At 47.8% G+C, this 17,260-nt stretch overlaps 1 protein-coding gene across 2 annotated transcripts; it reads left to right on the top strand.

Moving 5' to 3' along the window:
* Position 1: 1 nt before the first annotated feature.
* LRRC41 (leucine rich repeat containing 41) lies at positions 2–17,149 on the top strand. Of its 2 annotated transcripts, none has more exons than XM_036065873.2 (10): positions 2–242; positions 3,835–3,921; positions 4,594–4,664; positions 10,384–11,521; positions 14,232–14,492; positions 15,003–15,167; positions 15,256–15,354; positions 15,910–16,032; positions 16,255–16,330; positions 16,438–17,149. In XM_036065873.2, the coding sequence occupies exons 1-10, from the start codon at positions 44–46 to the stop codon at positions 16,655–16,657; spliced, it is 2,439 nt and encodes an 812-aa protein (XP_035921766.1). In that variant the 5' UTR covers positions 2–43; the 3' UTR covers positions 16,658–17,149. The 2 variants fall into 2 exon arrangements, with proteins under 2 accessions (XP_035921766.1, XP_035921765.1); XM_036065872.2 differs by lacking the exon at positions 2–242 and adding an exon at positions 394–1,409.
* Positions 17,150–17,260: the final 111 nt, after the last annotated feature.

The following is a 17,260-nucleotide window of genomic DNA, read 5'->3' on the forward strand; positions in this document are numbered from 1 at the left end:
GCGGTCCGCGGGTGCCACTCTCGGGCTCGCGCACCTCCCCAAGATGGCGGCGCCCGAGGCCTGGCGCGCCCGGAGTTGCTGGTTCTGTGAGGTAGCGGCGGCAACGACCATGGAGGCCACGTCCCGGGAGGCGGCGCCAGCGAAGAGCTCGGCCTCGGGCCCCAGCGCTCCCCCCGCCCTGTTCGAGCTGTGCGGGCGGGCGGTGAGCGCCCATATGGGGGTTCTGGAGAGCGGGGTGTGGGGTAAGTCGCGGGGTGAGGGGCTACCTCTGGCAACGAGCGGAGGCGGCCCAGCGGCCGGGGGGCGCGGGGGGCGAGGCCGGGAGGCCTGGGGCAAGGCCCAGCCCGGGGCACTGGAAGCCACACCGTCGGGTCGGAACATGAATTCCGTGCCTGACCGGGCTGGACAGAGTAAAGGCGGGGACCAAATCGGCAGGTGGACGCGCACCGCGGCCTGGCTGGGGGGCGCGGGGGGCGAGGCCAGGAGGCCCGGTCTGGGGCCAAACAGGCAGGGCCCGGGAGACAGAGGCTGCAATGACGGGCCGGCCGTGAGCACCGAACTGACGCTCGGGTCGGGCCGGGCTGGGGAGTGTCGGATGTCGAACCGACGGGCAGGGATGGCCCCGCTGCTTGGGGGCGGGGGCCGAGGTTGGGAGGCCCGGCCTAAGGCAAGGAGGCCAGGCCCGGGGCCACCTAACCTGACTGACGCGCGGGGCCTCCCGTGTCTGCTTGACAGACCGCGGGTGCCGGGACTCCGGAGGCCAGGCTGATGGGCAAAGGCAGCCCAGTGGATTGGAGAGCCAGGGGCTGGGGGGAGAGGCCGAAGGGCCGGGGGCGCCGAGGCCTGTCCGACGACCCAGGGTTGAAGGGAGCGCACTGACGACCGGGGCCTCGGGTGCCAAATTGCTTGAGCGCGGGACTGACGGGCAGGGCAGGGAGCGCCGGAGGCCACTCGGATTGGCCTGAGCGGAGGAAGGGCCCGGAGCGGGTGAAGGGAGGCCGGAGCGGGTCAGCAATCGAGGGAGGCTCGAATGACGGACAGGCGGGAAGGGCCAGCGAGGCCCCAGGCGGGGCGACGGCCCCAGGATCCCGGCTGGGAGGGGGCGCGTCGCCGCTGGGAGGCCCTGGGCTGAGTGCGAGCGAAAAGAGGCCCCGGGCCTGAAAGCTGCCGCGGACCGATGGCCCGGCCTGGGCTGAGGGCGCCCGGGCTGAGCGGCAAAGGCGGGCCCGCGGCGCTGGGCCGAGGGGCCGGTGGGCCTGGGATTAGGGCGGGCCGGCGCGGGCCAGGTAGCGCCGGAGAGGAGGCCCGCAGCCGATGGGCACGCAGAGGCCGGGCTTTGGAGTGGGCGCCGCTGGACCCAGACGGGCAGCTGATGAGAACAACTCGGGTCGGCCTTGTGAACACTGATGGTGAGAGTGAAAGAGAGGAGAGTGAAGGCTCTGGGGGGTAGGCCTGCCCGCACGGGGGATGAGGGAGGCCTTGGGCCTGACAGACTGGTGGTGTGAGGGGGTGGGGTCCAGAGGCCAGGGCTGAAGCTGGGTGAGGAGATGCAGGCCAGGCCTAGGGCCCAGGAAAGGGGGAGGGAGTGGCAGGAGAGAAGGCCTCGGGCCTTGAGGGGGTGAGGGGGTGGGGTTCTGGAGAAGGCCTCGGAAGTGGTGGTAGTGTCTTTGCCAGGAGGAAGGCCCTAGTAAGGTCAGGAGTGAGGGCTTGAGGTCCTGGGATTGGGGGTCTGGGGGGCTGCACACTGAGGAGGTGGCTGTGAAGAAAAGGCCCTAGAGTTTGGGGGGTTGGGCCTCCAAGAATAAGCCCCAGAGCTGTGGAGACTGGTTAAAGAAGGCCCAGGGATGGGAGCAGGCCCTTGGTGAGGTGGGGGTGGGGCACTGATCCTGAAGAGGCCCAAGTGTCTTCCTGCAGTGGGGAAGACTGTTAGAAGTCCTCAAGCTGGGGGGGGGGGGGGGGGGGCGGATTGTGGAGGCCCTGTGCCAACAGCTGAAAGAAGGGTCAGGCTGACCCATGGGAAACAGGAGAAGTCTCAGTGGAACTGGGCAGGGTGCTCAGAAAAGTCCTCAGAAAAATGTGGAAGAAGGCAGAGAAGATTGGCTGTATTAGCCTGGAGCTTCTAGGATGCTAAACTTGGCTAGGAGGGAAGAGGACTGGGTGTGGAGGCCTGGAGTTGGGAAGAGGAAGCATTAAAGGTGTAGGCTGGAAGGAAGCAAGGAAGAGCCTGGCTTAAGAGGAATGGAGAAAGGAAGAGGGGGTTTGTGGATAATAGAGGATGAGAATCCCCAGTGGCTGTGAGAGGGGATGGCTAAACAGAGCAGATTGGTGGAACAGAGGAGAAAGAGCTCCTATGGGCCTAGACCAGGTAAACAGTCACAGAGAAAAAGCTAAATCAAGTTAGGCCTCTTAGGAGAGCCAAGTAAGAGGCCTGCTAAGAAGTGCTCTTTTGGAGGAAGGTCTCAATGTGGGCTAACAGCCAAGAAAGGCTTCCTGGAGGCAGTGGACTAGGGTTGCTTTGTGTAGGGAGAGAGAAGGGTAAAGTGAGTAGAGGCAGCAGGAAAGGATACAGTGAAGAGACAAGTAGAATAGGTATGTTATACCTTGAATGCCAGGATGTGGAGCTTGGACTTTATCTTGAATGCAGTAGGGGCCTACATTAATGTAATAGCTTAGGGAATTAATACTTTCATTCAGCAGGTACATTGAGTACTATGTACAAAGAATTATACTAGACTCTTGGACATCAAGATTCAATTATTCTACAAGTAAAGATAAAGGGAGATCCTAGAATAGAAGTTTTGAAAGATTTTCCTTAGATATGGTATACTATAAGATCTAAGACTTGTTCTTGGCAGGACAGAGAGGCTATTGACAGATAATAATAATAAACAACATTTAGTGAGCTGATTATGGCCAGACATGGTCTTAAAAAGATTACAAGCATGATTTTCTTTAATTTTTATAACAATATTATGAGGGAGTTACTACTACCTCCATTTTAAGATTGAGGAAACCGAGTCTTAAAGATGTTAATTTGCCCAAGGATTCATAATTAAGTAATAGAATCAGAATTTCACCCAGTTTTGTCCAACTCTAGAGACTAAACCATTTAGTCAATACTATAAAGCCTCTCAAATCTAGACATCAGCAAGAACAAGTTTTGTTTTTATGATATGTTGAATTTAGAGTTAGGGCCTAATTATTTCTATTGTTCATAGGAAAGTACTAGTTCAGGATACAGTAGGGGCCCAAAGAATGGGAGTCACCAGCCTGGAAGAGTGGGAAGGGAATTCAGAAAAGGCTTAATAAAGGGCACATGATACTTGAAAGATGAGTAGTTGATATGCTGAAAATGGCAAGGACATTCCTGGTAGAGAGCAGCACAACAAAGGCACAGAGGCAGAAAGCAGTGTAACGTGTTAGGTAAATGAAAAAAGTAGTTTAGTGTGGCTGAAATAGAGGAGGCAAAGCAGGGAGCTGGAGAAGTTAGTAGGGCCCAGATTATGATGGATGTTTTTATCACACTATCCAATAGGACCTTTTAAATGCAGAATAGTTCATTATGCTAGGCAAAAGTGAACTGAGGAGCTCCTAAATGAGCATATCTGCTTGCTTTATTATCTCATCCTTGAAGATGTGCATGCCCCTGAAATTCCAGCTGCCAACTAAGTGGCTGAAGATAAGTAGACTAGAGTTTGAATTAGACTTAGGTTAGTTTCTACAGGTTCCATTTGCCAAATGAGAAGTCTGCTCTTCTGTTTTCCTTTCCAGTAGGATAAATAATGCTTGGAACCCTGGGAGAAAAAAGTAAATTTTGTGTTTTGGTTTTTGTAGCCCTCCCAGGCCCAATACTTCAAAGCATCTTACCTCTGCTCAATATATATTACTTGGAGAGGATTGAGGAAACTGCCCTCAAGAAAGGTAAGTGTCTTTCTCTCTCTTTCTCAGTCAGTGATGGTGCCTTGCTTACAATGATGTTCTTCAGGTAAATATTACACCTGATACCTGCATAGAACTTCATGCTTTTCAAAAAGTACCCTCACACCTACTTTCTTATGTGATTCCTCAGAGTGTCCAGTGAAACACAAAGCAAGTAAATGATCCCAGTTATACTAATAAAAGTAAAACCACAGGCACACCACAATTAATAGCTAAGACATACTGAAACCCAGATCTTCTGAATCTTCATTTTTCTGTTTTACCGTGCTGTCTTCCAAACCCCTCACTGGACAGATCTGTTAACAGCTAACATTCATCTAACTAATCCAGATATGCCAAGCACTGTCGTAGGCACTTTACCTGGAGAAACTCATTTAATCTTTTCAACAACTCTATGAAATAGCTATTATTAACTACATTTTACTGATAAGGAAACTGAGGTACAAAAAGATTAGGTAAACTTGCCCAAGGTTACACAGCTAGAGTGTGGTTTGCTGATATTTAAACCCAGGCAGTCTGTCTTTAGAGCCAGTGCTCTTTACTAGTCTGCCATATTGCTCCTGTGAACCCAGAGAAGGACAACATTAAAAGCTGATGTACCTCACCCATGGTGGCCAAAGAGCAGCCAAGTAAATGTGATATTTCTCCCCACAGGCCTCTCCACTCAGGCCATCTGGCGCCGACTATGGGATGAGCTGATGAAGACAAGGCCTTCCAGTTTGGAAGTAAGTTAAGGCACCAGGTAGAACTCTGGCCTGACTTTGCACAGTGAAAGCAGGAATAGCTTATAAACACAAGCTGGGTACTGGTAAAGTGCAGGGACAGCGATGGAGTGAATTTGGGAGGAAATGGCTTGTCACAGGGTTCTTGGCTCTGATGGCTTGTCACAAGTTTCTTTCCATTTGACATTTGTCACTGACTTGATTGCTCACTGTGTTTGCAGGTAACACAAAACAGGGAAAGGTAGTGATCACAATGGATGGCAGAACCCAGATTCATAGAGGTCTTGAAAGGGCTGGAGCAGTGGTCAAACTTGACAAGATGAAATTTAACAGAATAAACCAATTTTCACTTAAGTCTAAAAAATTCCAATTGCATGACCTTAGGGTAGGAGGTGGAGGGGTCTGGCTTAGCAGCAACTTGTATGAAAAAGATTAAGGGGGTTTAGTCAACAGTGTGCTAAAGCTACTCATATAATGACTCTCCTCTGAGCTGTGTGAATCAATGTAACTATAATATAAGCTGAAGGACAAGGGGGATGATAGACCTGCCTGGCTCTGCAGTGGTCAGGCTACCCCTGGAGTATGGAGAAAGAAGTCAAGGCCACATCACGTGAGTCACATTTGGAAGACTGGAGATGTTTTTCCTGAAAAAAGAGAAGATCTGGGGAACATGAACTATCTTGAAATATTTGAATGACTCTCACATAAAAGAGGGATAATAGACTTGTTCTGGTAGAAGCTAAAGGAGAATAAATTTCTGCTAAACTGAATGTAGAATTTTTAAACTCTTAGCTTATTGGTGATGAAACAAGCTAATGCCAGAGCTAAGAAGCTTCCCATCTCTAAGTGTTCAGATAGAGTCTAGATAACTACCTGACACAAGGGTATTGTAAAAGAAATCCAGCATTTTGAGAGGTTAGAAGATGACTCTAGGGCTCCTTTTAGCCCTGAGATTCTGTTATTCATTGGTTCAGGTATAACTTGCTCTTATTTAAGCAGAATTTCTTCTGCTGCTCCATAACTATGGGACAGAACAGATTGAGTTCAATAAACATTTACTAAACTTACCACACACCAGGTCTTATGTTAGCTATTGGAAGCAGAGACACTAATCTCTCACATTTAGCAGGGAAACCTGCAAACAAATACATTGTGCATGGTGGGATAAGTGGTGTGACAGTAGCAAAGAGGTTGAGGGAGAAGGGAGCATGACAGTCTTTCCTGGGAAGTAGTATTTGAACTGAGCTTTAAATGGTGGATGAAGCCAAATGATAAGAAAACAAGTTCTTATCAGGAGATTTAATTTTGGGGGATGTACTGGGTTCAGTAACATTCAGCTCCATATCCTTCAGCTTTCCTACTTCTAGATCTGGACACAACTCCTGAAGTTCAGTGCAATAATGCTAAGGCCCAAGAAAGTCCTCAGGCTGTACAGGAATTAGGCCGTATGAGGAAGAAAAGTGGATGCAAGATTAGAAAATACTAAGTTTCCTGAAACTTAAAGATGCATGGGATTCACTTTGTCCCAGTGTTTCCCACACAGTATGGTTGACTAGCAGATGATAGAGATCGTAACATCTTTCACTTAGAGTAAGCTTTTTTTCTCCAATATTATCTCAGGCTTCCTGGTAGTTTGTTATCTTTTCTTGTCTCAGAGCATTTCAGAACATTAAGGAAGCCCCAGGCTTGGTAGCCTAACAGTCCCCTAGACAGAGGTCATTCCAAAGGGTACCTTCTTCTGCTTCCCAGTTTTACATGACAGTAACCTTAACTTCATAATTCAGAAACACTTATGAGTGCCTGCTCAATTCCAGGCACTGTGCTAGGTTCTAGGGATACAGTAGTGAACAAGATAGAGATAGCCCCTGATTGCTTATAAAGAAATAGGATTTCAAACTGTGTAGTACTAGTGTATGTATATTAAGAGATCTGTAGAATAAAATAGATATTTTGGAGACAAAGCAATGCGGAATGAAGGATTATTCAATAAATGAATCTCTGGTTAGTGGTTAACTATTTGGAAAAAATAAAGTTAGAGCCTCATTTTACAATATACTCAATTTCTATATGGATTAAAGATTAAATTGTAAAAAGTCAAAGCACAGAACTAAAAAAAGAATAAAGGTGACTGGTTATCTAATCTCAAGATGGAGAGTGTTAATTATTAAATGGGCAGAATCAAAAAAGCATGGACATATTTGGCGATATAAAATGCCAACACAATTTAAAAGGTACATAAACTAAGAATGTTGCAACAATATTTGTAAAACAAGAGGATAGCGGGAATAAGACAAACTATCCCAGTAGAATAAGTAAAGATTGGGACAAAATATGTAAAAATCTCCAATAAAATATATTGAATCTCAAAAATAAATGAGAAAGTATATAACTCTTAAATAAGCATATATATAATATACTTATATAAAAATAAGTACATGTAATATATAGTATAAAAATATATAATATATACTTATTTATATATATAAAATATATATTATTTGGCTAGAAATTCTATTTCTTAGAATTTATAGTATATAAAAATGGAAATACTCATGAAGATTTATTTCAAGATGTTCATTACAGCAACTTAATATCAAAAAGCTAGAAACAATTTATTCAATATGCAGGAATTGATTATAGTATATTCATATTTTCAAAATATTAATAAAGTCATATTCTGAAAACATTTAGATACATGGTGGTAAAAAGGTAATGACACAGTGGCATAATGTTTTAAAAGCCCAGCATTTGAAACTATTCAGAATTGTCTCAAAGTTATAAAAACAATTATCGATAGCTATTCACATTTACATATACACTCGAAAGAATGGGTTTATAGATTTTCCACAAACATTTCTGTTATCAGAAAAATAGTGGACAATGGTTTATGAACATTTGCTGGCTCTGTGTAGTACAAGAAAATATTTAGCCTTCCCTCGTTTGTATACCCACTTCCTCCCCAACTAGTGCCTGAGCCACCAGGCTGTGGATGGGCCAAGGACTGTGTTGGTAGGCAAGTGTCATTTCACCTCTTTGGTGGTGCCTCATTTCCCCTACTCTTGCCCAAAAGAATGTGTTTAAATCACTTTACATTCCCTGAGCGATAGTGTACAAGCACACAAAATGAGTGGCTTGAGCTAGATCTCTTAGCTATTTCTTAGCTTTGAAGTTTTAGCAGAGATTCTTCTAAAAGGTGGTGATGGAATAAACTGCAGTGAACTACTGTCTGCTCATAATTGAAATAGTTGTCGTAATTAACTTCAGATACTCATTTAATCCTTAAAACTGTCTGATGTAGGTAGGTTATTTTCTCACTTTACAGATGACGAAACTGAGGCAGAAAGAGGTGAAGCAGCTTGTCTGAGGTTATAGTTAGTGAATGGCAGACTCAGGATTCAAGTTGAGGCAATGTGGCTCTGGACTCATGCTCCTAATCACTGTGTCATGCTGTTCTCACTGCAGTTATCACATGTCTGGGGTGTTCCAGTTTCAAATATTCTCTCCTACTGTCTTCATCAAACAATAAAATGTGTGAAAAACAACACTAATAGTTATCTAAACTACATATTCCACATGCCTTATGGTCAGAAGTAGCCATAACATCTTAGTTCACATCTTTGTCCATATTTTAGGCCTAGAATGTCTCATTTGTGAAGTTAAAGCCTTGCTAGGTTACCTGCAAGTGTTTTCCAAGGCTGTGAGCATGGGCCAGCAAATGTGTAGGAAGGTGTTAGAGTGAGGTAGGATTCAGGAATACCCTCTCTGCTTCTGCTCGAGGCTGAGTGGAGATTTGGTTGCCAGGTATTTTTTCCTGGTCCCCCAATGCCCCCCCACTGTTGCTGGTGAGAGAGGTCCTTCCCTCTTGTTGCTACCATGCGGTTAGCTCAAACATGAAGTCATTCCTAATTATTACCACAGCAGGCAGTGTCATGGGGAATAGCCAGGGCAAAGGAATGACACTTTTGCTGAGAACCATAGGGGTCCAACTCCTGCCAAGAACCTCAGATATAAATTGAGGGTCACTCTGGTATGAGGGAATGCATAGAGGTAGGGTAAGTACCAAAGAGAAGTGTCCCTTAGTCTTGAGGAACCTCAGCCCCCCACTATCTTTTGCTTCAGGCTGAATAAGCACCCTGCTTAACAGGCTCTGGTCCATCAAGTCCATCTCACATTGCCCATCCAGACTAATTGTTACCATTAGCAGTAACAGCAATAACATTTTGTATTTTACAGTTTATGAAGTGCTTTCACTTGCATGATCTCATTTGATCTTCACAACAAACCTGTGAAGCAAGTGATATTATCCACATTTTATAGATGAAGAAAGAGGTTCAAGAGGTTGAGTATAGTGGCAGAGATGACACCTGTATCAAAGTCAGCAGACTTCTGTACCTGAGGAGAGAATGGGGACTTAAGGAAGTCTGTGTGTCCTCTTGTGGTGGGGGTGGGGGCAGTAATTGCAAACCTATATATATCAGAATCATCTGGGGGAGGTTTAAAAAACAAAAATGCATGGGCCTTACTGCAGATGTAACATAAGAGAATTCCCAGGTCTGGATACCTGGCATACGAATTTTCAAAAAAGAAAAGCTCCACAGTCAATTCTGGTATGTACCAAAGGCTGAGAAATACTTGCATTCAGAGTTCTTCTAAATGTACCGGAATAGTCTGATGAAGTCTCATATGCATCAAAGTCAATAACTACTGCCCTGGAGAAAACCGATCTAAGATTTGGACCCTGATCTCCAGGAATTTCTAATCTGGTTGGGTAAAACATGTACACAGCGAAGAGACTCAGCACCATGAGACAGGTCTACCAATGTTTAAGACCTGAATAATCAGAGTAGCAGAGGAGTCCCACAAGAGGCAGGGAGAGGAGTAGAAGGGGTCATACAGAGAGACACAGATGAACAGCCTCAACAAGAGTAAAATGTTAGTAGGTCCTCTCAGGAAGCCAGCAATGAAGAGCATTTCTGGCAGATGTAGGAAAGGGCATAAGAAGGCAGGTTTGGGTCAGTAAGGTGATCAATTTGGCCAGAGCAAAGCATTCATGTGAGCAAGATGTGAGACAGAAAGCTTCTCAGATAGACAGAGGCCATATTGTACAGGGCTTTCCCTGCCAGGCTGAGGAACTTCAGATTAGCCCTCAGCAGTGGATAGACTCGGGGTGGGGGGGGGGGGGGTGTGGGTGTGGTTTAAAGCAGAATGTAATCAGACATGTTTTACAAAGATGAATCCAGTGGACTTGCACAAAAGTTTGGGAAGGGGAAAAGGAGATGGGGGAGCATTCAGGAAGCTAATGAAGTGGTCAGGTGTAAGGTGATAAGGGTCTGAACAAAGGTGGTAATGATAAGAATGGAAAGTTGGGATCAGGTTCTAGAAACAGATGTGGAAGAAGTTACAGGATTGTTTCACTTGAATGGCAGGCACTATAGCAAAATAATCTCTGGAACCAAATTTCCCGGGTTCAATCTTGATTCTGCCACTTACCTGTGTAACCACAGGCAGTAACAACCTTTGTGCCTTTTTTCCTACCTGTAAAATGGGGCTAATAGTAACACATACCTCAAAGATGTGAAGATTAAATGAATTTGTGTAAATTATTTAGAATGTTGCCTGGCTCAGCAAATAGCTATTGGAAGGGAGGAACCCGGAATGATGATGATGGTTCAGCGGGTACCCTCTTAGTATCACAGCTGTCTGGCATGTTCTCTGCTTTCAGAGTGTGACCTGTTGGCGAGCCAAGTTTATGGAGGCCTTTTTTTCCCATGTTCTACGTGGGACCATTGATGTATCTTCTGACAGGCGTCTCTGTGACCAGCGCTTCTCACCACTTCTGCATAGCTCCCGCCATGTCCGGCAGCTCACCATCTGCAATATGCTGCAGGGTGCAACTGAGCTGGTGGCTGAGCCCAACCGCAGGGTTCTGGAGACCCTGGCCAGTTCCCTGCACACCCTCAAGTTCCGCCACCTGCTGTTCTCTGATGTGGCTGCTCAGCAGTCACTTCGGCAGCTGCTGCATCAGCTTATTCACCATGGGGCTGTCAGCCAGGTGTCGCTGTACTCCTGGCCTGTGCCTGAGTCAGCCCTTTTCATCCTTATCCTCACCATGAGTGCTGGCTTCTGGCAGCCAGGCCCTGGTGGCCCACCTTGCCGCCTCTGTGGAGAGGCCTCCCGAGGCCGGGCCCCATCCCGAGATGAAGGGTCCCTCCTGCTGGGCTCACGCCGGCCTCGCAGGGATGCTGCTGAGCGATGTGCTGCAGCCCTGATGGCCTCTCGGCGGAAGAGCGAAGCCAAGCAGACAGCCAGAGCTGCACCTGCCACCCGAGTAACACGCCGGAGCACACAGGAGAGCCTGACAGCAGGTGGGACAGACCCTAAGAGGGATCTGCACCCTCCAGCAACCTCCCACGAGGCTCCTGGCACCAAGCGGCCACCCTCTGCTCCAGCCACCACCTCCTCTGCCTCCTCTTCCACATCCTCATCCAAACGGGCTCCAGCTAGCTCAGCCCCACAGCCTAAGCCCCTAAAGCGTTTTAAGCGAGCTGCAGGGAAGAAGGGTCCTCGCACCCGTCAGGGGTCTGGTGCAGAGTCTGAAGACCTGTATGACTTTGTTTTCATTGTGGCTGGTGAGAAAGAGGATGGGGAAGAGATGGAGATCGGGGAAGTGGCGTGTGGAGCTTTGGATGGATCAGATCCCAGCTGCCTGGGGCTTCCAGCACTGGAGGCCTCCCAGCGATTCCGCAGCATTTCCACCTTGGAGCTATTCACAGTTCCGCTCTCCACGGAGGCGGCTCTGACACTGTGCCACCTGCTGAGCTCCTGGGTGTCTCTGGAGAGCCTCACACTCTCCTATAATGGTGAGTGCCCAGCAGGGGCAGGGATGGGTCTCACAGCGGCACCAGCTGTGTGCCCAATCCTGTGGAGGGGAATAGGGAATATGATCAAGAAGCTGCAGATGAGGCCCCGCCTGCTTCACAGTGGGACAGAAAGCACACACATGAAATAGGGGCAGACTTTCACTGTTGGGGAAGAACATGAGGTCTGTAGGCCTGATTTAGAGCTGTAAGCAGGGGTTCCTGAGAGGCAGCGAGGACCTGAAGAATGGGTACATTTTAGCTATGGTACGCAATCCACAGGCAGGTGGGAGAAGTTTCGTGTATGCAAGGCCCAGCCAGGGCTAAGGTTGGGTCGTCCCCCCAGTCCTGTCAAAGCAGCGGTACAGACAAGAAGATATAGAACACGCTTTTATCAGACCAGCAGCCTGTGAAGCAGTCCTCAGTTCTTACCCACCTGGCTGTGCCCAGCTAGCCAAACTTCAACTCTGGGTAAATCTACCAATCTACCTAGCTTGCTGAGCACGTAATGGAGAAAAATCACACAACTGTGGATTGGTGCTACTATACATTCAATCATCAATCTTATATGAATCCTATGTTTGCAACATTAGCTCCCATTCCTACTACTTCCAAATGTTACCCCCTTTTCCTTTCTCAGCAGATGACTTCACCTCCTACTTCAGAGAAAATAGAAGCCATCACACATGAACTTCAGCTTATTGCTAACCAACCTAGAATTCTACATCTACACTCATCCTTTCCTCTTTCACAGGGGGAGTGATGGCTATCCTAACTAAGGCTAACTCTTTTACCTGTGCTCTGGATCCATACCCTCTTGCCTTCTTAGGAAAGCTTGTTTCTCAAATGCCTTAGTAATAAGAACTAACTTTTATATACTGCTTAGTATGTGTCTGGCACAATTTAAGTATTCTATTAATTGAATCCTTACAACAACCCTATGAGGTCAAGTGGGTTGCCCAGGATAACCTCACGAGTAAACTGTAGAGCCAGGATTCAGACCCAGGCAACCTGATTCCAGAATCCCAAGGTTTTGAACCACTACTTAATGCTGCCTTCCTTCTCCAAGATCCTCCTTGTTGCTAAGTCCAATACATACTTTTCAGTCCTTCTCTTACATTAATTCTTGGTGGCATTTGCTGCTATGAAACAGCCTTCATGAAATACTCTCATTTCCACTACCTCAATATTTTTTTTCTTCTCCCTTTCTGGACATTATTTGTTATCAATGTTCAGAGTTCCTCAGAGCTCTGCCATTTTACACATACTTCCTGGATGATTTTGTCCATTCCCTTGGTTTCAAAAGCCAACTATGCTGAAGACTCCCCAGTCTATGACACTGATCCAGTCCAGATCTTTCTCCTCAACTCCAGAACCATTTTAGCCAGGTGACTACTGGATATCATTTCATAAATCACAGACTCCCCAACCTGAATGCATCTTCTCCCCTCCATGCTGCTCCTCCTCCTGTTCTTTCAGTGACCTCACAGCCCTCAGCTGCCCAGAAGACAGCTGGGTTCTTTTGCACCACATCTGTCTTTAAGAACTCTCAAATCCACTTATCTCCACATCTTAATTCAAGCTATCATTACTTCTCACCTGGATTCAACAGTTCCTCCTGACTCCGTACTCACCATACAATTCACTGTCTACTCTGTAGCCAAGCATTTTTTTTTTTTTTTTTTTAATGCAAAGGCCATTCATTCATTCATTCATTTAAAAACCCTTCAATGGTTTCCTGTCACCATACTTTACTTACAGGTCATTCATGTTCTCACCCCTGCTTACCTTTGTAGTGGCATCTTGAACACCCCCCCCCCCCCCGTACTTTACACACCAGTCACATTGAGTATTTTTCAGTTCTTGGAACCTGCCATTCTTCTTCCTTCAGGCCTTTATATATGCTGAGTTCTCCCTGCTGGTCACTCCTCTCCCTCAGTTTAGCCTGTCTCCTTCATGTTCTTTAGGGCTCAACTGGGAAGTTTTTACTGATAGAAGCTGGTGTGGGTACCAAGTACCCATCCTTTGTGCTTCCACAATACCCTACACTTCCCCAGCTCCCCTCACACATTTTTGTTGTTCATCAGGCTACACAGGCAGGAATAAGATCTGCTGCTCATCACTGTCTAGCAAAAACTGTATTTACTAGGTGCTGGGTGAGGTGTAACAGGAGGAATGAATCCACAGGAACCTGCTCAGTCCAGGGGGAGATAATGTTGGCTTTGTGGCATTAAGCCTCTGCTCTAACCCTTCTGGATCCTGCTCCTTTTTGTAGGATGTGGTTATCATTTTTTGCTCTATTCCCACCCCTTTAAAGTATTCCCTACTGGGTCATTGTCACTCCCCTGCTTAGACTTCAGATGTTCCATGTGACCTATAAGAAAAGTCCAGAGTCTGCTGCTGCCCTCTGGGCCTGGCCCTATCATTCAGCTGGCAGCACAAGATTCCCCGCCCCACTCCCCATGTCCTATCTTGTATTGTGACTGCCCTCACTGATGCTTGAGGGCATGGCCCAGTACAGTAGACATCAGTTTGCTGGTTACCTGAGGAAAAAGCAAGACAATGAATGAATAGTTGAGACAAATGATTTTAAATAACCTGATCCAAAGCTCAAGAGATTTGGTAGTTATCAACAGAAATATCTGGAGTTGTCTCTGAATGTTACTCCTGCTGACACTCCCACATGACTGACCTAACTTCTTTCCTGCCATAGGCCTGGGCTCTAACATCTTCCGCCTGCTGGACAGTCTGCGGGCCCTGTCAGGCCAGGCTGGATGCCGCCTCCGTGCCCTGCATCTCAGTGATCTGTTCTCACCACTGCCCATCCTGGAGCTGACACGTGCCATTGTGCGAGCCCTGCCCCTACTTCGGGTCCTCTCTATCCGTGTTGATCACCCCAGCCAGAGGGACAACCCTGCTGTGCCAGGGAATGCAGGGCCCCCTAGCCACATAATTGGAGATGAGGAGATACCAGGTGAAGCAGTGTGTGTGTATGTGTGTGTCCACACAAATGTGCAGGTGCATTTGTGTGAGGAAGGTGGAAAGACCTCTAATCCAGGCCTGGCACCACTTATTCCTTAAAGAGGGAATGAAATCCATTCCCTCTTTAGAGCCTGTTCAAAGATAACCATGGCCTGGAGAGTCCAGACCACTATTAGCCCAGTAGGAAGTGACCATGGCAGATTAGTCTCTTCTTTATATTCCCTTAGATCCTGTATGTTTCCTGTGTCACCACTCTGCATACTCGTATTTGCTTGCCTGAGTAGTCTAGTCTTCCTGGACTAAAAGCTCCAGAAGGGCAAGGACTAAATCTCATTTAGTGCTCTGTTCCCAGAACCTAGCACAATACCTAATGTGTAGTGCGTACTCAATGACAAGTAGATGAATGAAATTTTTTAGTGAATCTCTAAAGAACAGGATGGGACCTGTTATGGGAGTAGAAGGGAGATGGCCAGCTACAATCTTTTCTCCCTACCATATCCAGAAAACTGCCTGGAACAGCTGGAGATGGGATTTCCACGGGGAGCCCAACCAGCCCCACTGCTCTGCTCTGTGCTGAAGGCCTCAGGTTCTCTGCAGCAGCTGTCCCTGGATAGTGCCACCTTTGCCTCTCCCCAAGATTTTGGGCTTGTGTTACAGACACTCAAAGGTAGGACCCAGCTAGAATGGTAAAGGAAGGGTAGACTTTGTATCATTCTTTGGGAAAGTTAAGGCCCATGGCCTCTACCCCCATGCAGAGTACAACCTAGCCCTGAAGAGGCTGAGCTTCCACGACATGAATCTGGCTGACTGTCAGAGCGAGGTGCTCTTTTTGCTACAGAATCTGACTCTTCATGGTAAGTTCTTCATCCAGAACCTGGGGCACTCCTGGGTCCCCACTGTGGCCCTGCCACTACCTCACTGGAAAGAGCCAGCCACTGTTCTCGGCCGTAGAGCCTCAACTGTCCAATGGCTATAGAGCCTGCAGTTCCTCCTATACTGAACATGGGGAAATTACTCACCTTTACAGTACCTCACTCAAGTTTTTCTTACCTTTCAGTGGCTGGCAGAAATAATAGTGGTGGGTAAGAATGAATATGTTGGGTCAGGCTCCCCTCATAGACTTGCCCCTAATGCCCACCCCTGCATAGTGGACAGTCAGTGGATAGAGGAGAAAAAAATTAAATGGAGAACTGTTCGTGTAGAAAACCTCCCAACAGTGAATATCTGGGCTGTCTCTTGTTTGAATCCGATTTAGTTCCAGTCTTGCTTGGGGTCTTGGAGAAATTTCCCTTCTCTTTCTGGGCTTCTATAAAAACATTCACACCCCTTGCTAGGGCCAATTGGGGCAGGAGGGGCAGCACCAAGTCCTAATGTTAGCCATCAGAATTTATTCTAATTTCTCTTGACAGAGATTACCTTCTCCTTCTGCCGTCTGTTTGAGAAGCGCCCGGCCCAATTTCTGCCTGAGATGGTTGCTGCTATGAAGGGCAACTCCACACTGAAGGGCCTCCGGCTGCCAGGGAACCGCCTGGGTGGGGGCAGGGCCCTGGGAAGGGACAGGGGGAAGGAGCCAGTCCTTTGACTTAGAAACTCAGTGGATGAAGGCATAGGCCTCTCCACTGGGAACACGGGGGTTAGAATACAGTCGTATGCTGGAGCTTCAGGAGGCTGGGCTTCTTCCCACCAGAACTGGGTTGGGATACCCTTGGTCCCTGTTCTTGGGCAGTTATAGACATTTCTCCCCTTCTCCCCAGGGAATGCTGGCCTGCTGGCCCTGGCAGATGTTTTCTCAGAGGATTCATCCTCCTCTCTATGTCAGCTGGACATCAGGTATATGGGGAGGGGGGAAGGGACAAGGGATGGAGCTGCAGGGATATATAGCAGGGACATAGGGATCAGTTGTTTCCTGGGTGTCTAATCCATCTCACCCCTACCAGTTCCAACTGCATCAAGCCAGATGGCCTTCTGGAGTTCGCCAAGCGGCTGGAGCGCTGGGGCCGTGGAGCCTTTGGTCACCTGCGCCTCTTCCAAAACTGGCTGGACCAGGATGCAGTCACAGCCAGGGAAGCCATTCGGCGGCTCCGGGCCACTTGCCACGTGGTTAGCGACTCGTGGGACTCATCCCAGGCTTTCGCAGATTATGTCAGCACCATGTGATGGGGCCCATGCTTCACAGGCCCATGCTCAGTACCATCAGCTTGCAGGGGCTGAGACATGGGCTGTGACACGGGCTGCCCAGAACTCCCAAACACCAATACTGTCTTTCTCTTTCTGCCACCTTTTTTTCTCTTTTTTCCTTCTTCCCTTGCACTGAGGTCCTGGAGGCCTTGATGGGGCTCAGCAAAGGCATTCCCACAACTGGGTGTAGAGCTTTTGGGCCCCTTGCCCAGTACTCTGGGAACCCTGGGCCAGGTTACAATGCTCATCAGTCACTGGGGACGGCTACCCTCCCCCTGCCCAAGGTTCCTGCTTTCCCTCCTCAAGCAGGTACCCAGGCTTTAGAGAAGTTTAGGAGTGTCCACTACCAGGCCTCTTCTCCGCTGGACTTACCATGCTGCTCCCAGGCCTCAGTCCCTTTCATACCTTTATTCCTTTCTTTTTTTTAACCAAAAAAGTTTTTCTTATAAAATAAACTTTGGGCAAACATCACGCAGCCCTCCTTGATGATTTTTGTCCCAGAGAACAAAATTCAGTAGGGTCCTATGGGGCAAAGAGCCCCTTTTCCCTGTCTCCTTCCTCTAACAGCTACACCCAGACCGA

Source organism: Halichoerus grypus, chromosome 5 (genome assembly GCF_964656455.1).
Source record: "Halichoerus grypus chromosome 5, mHalGry1.hap1.1, whole genome shotgun sequence".
Classification (NCBI taxonomy): Eukaryota; Metazoa; Chordata; class Mammalia; order Carnivora; family Phocidae; genus Halichoerus; species Halichoerus grypus.

Coding starts and splice junctions, on each gene's coding strand:
- LRRC41 (XM_036065872.2), top strand. CDS start 1,178: ATGGCCCGGCCTGGGCTGAGGGCGCCCGGGCTGAGCGGCAAAGGCGGG. Junction 15,168..15,255: donor TGTGTTACAGACACTCAAAG/GTAGGACCCAGC, acceptor ACCCCCATGCAG/AGTACAACCTAGCCCTGAAG. Junction 16,331..16,437: donor CTATGTCAGCTGGACATCAG/GTATATGGGGAG, acceptor CACCCCTACCAG/TTCCAACTGCATCAAGCCAG.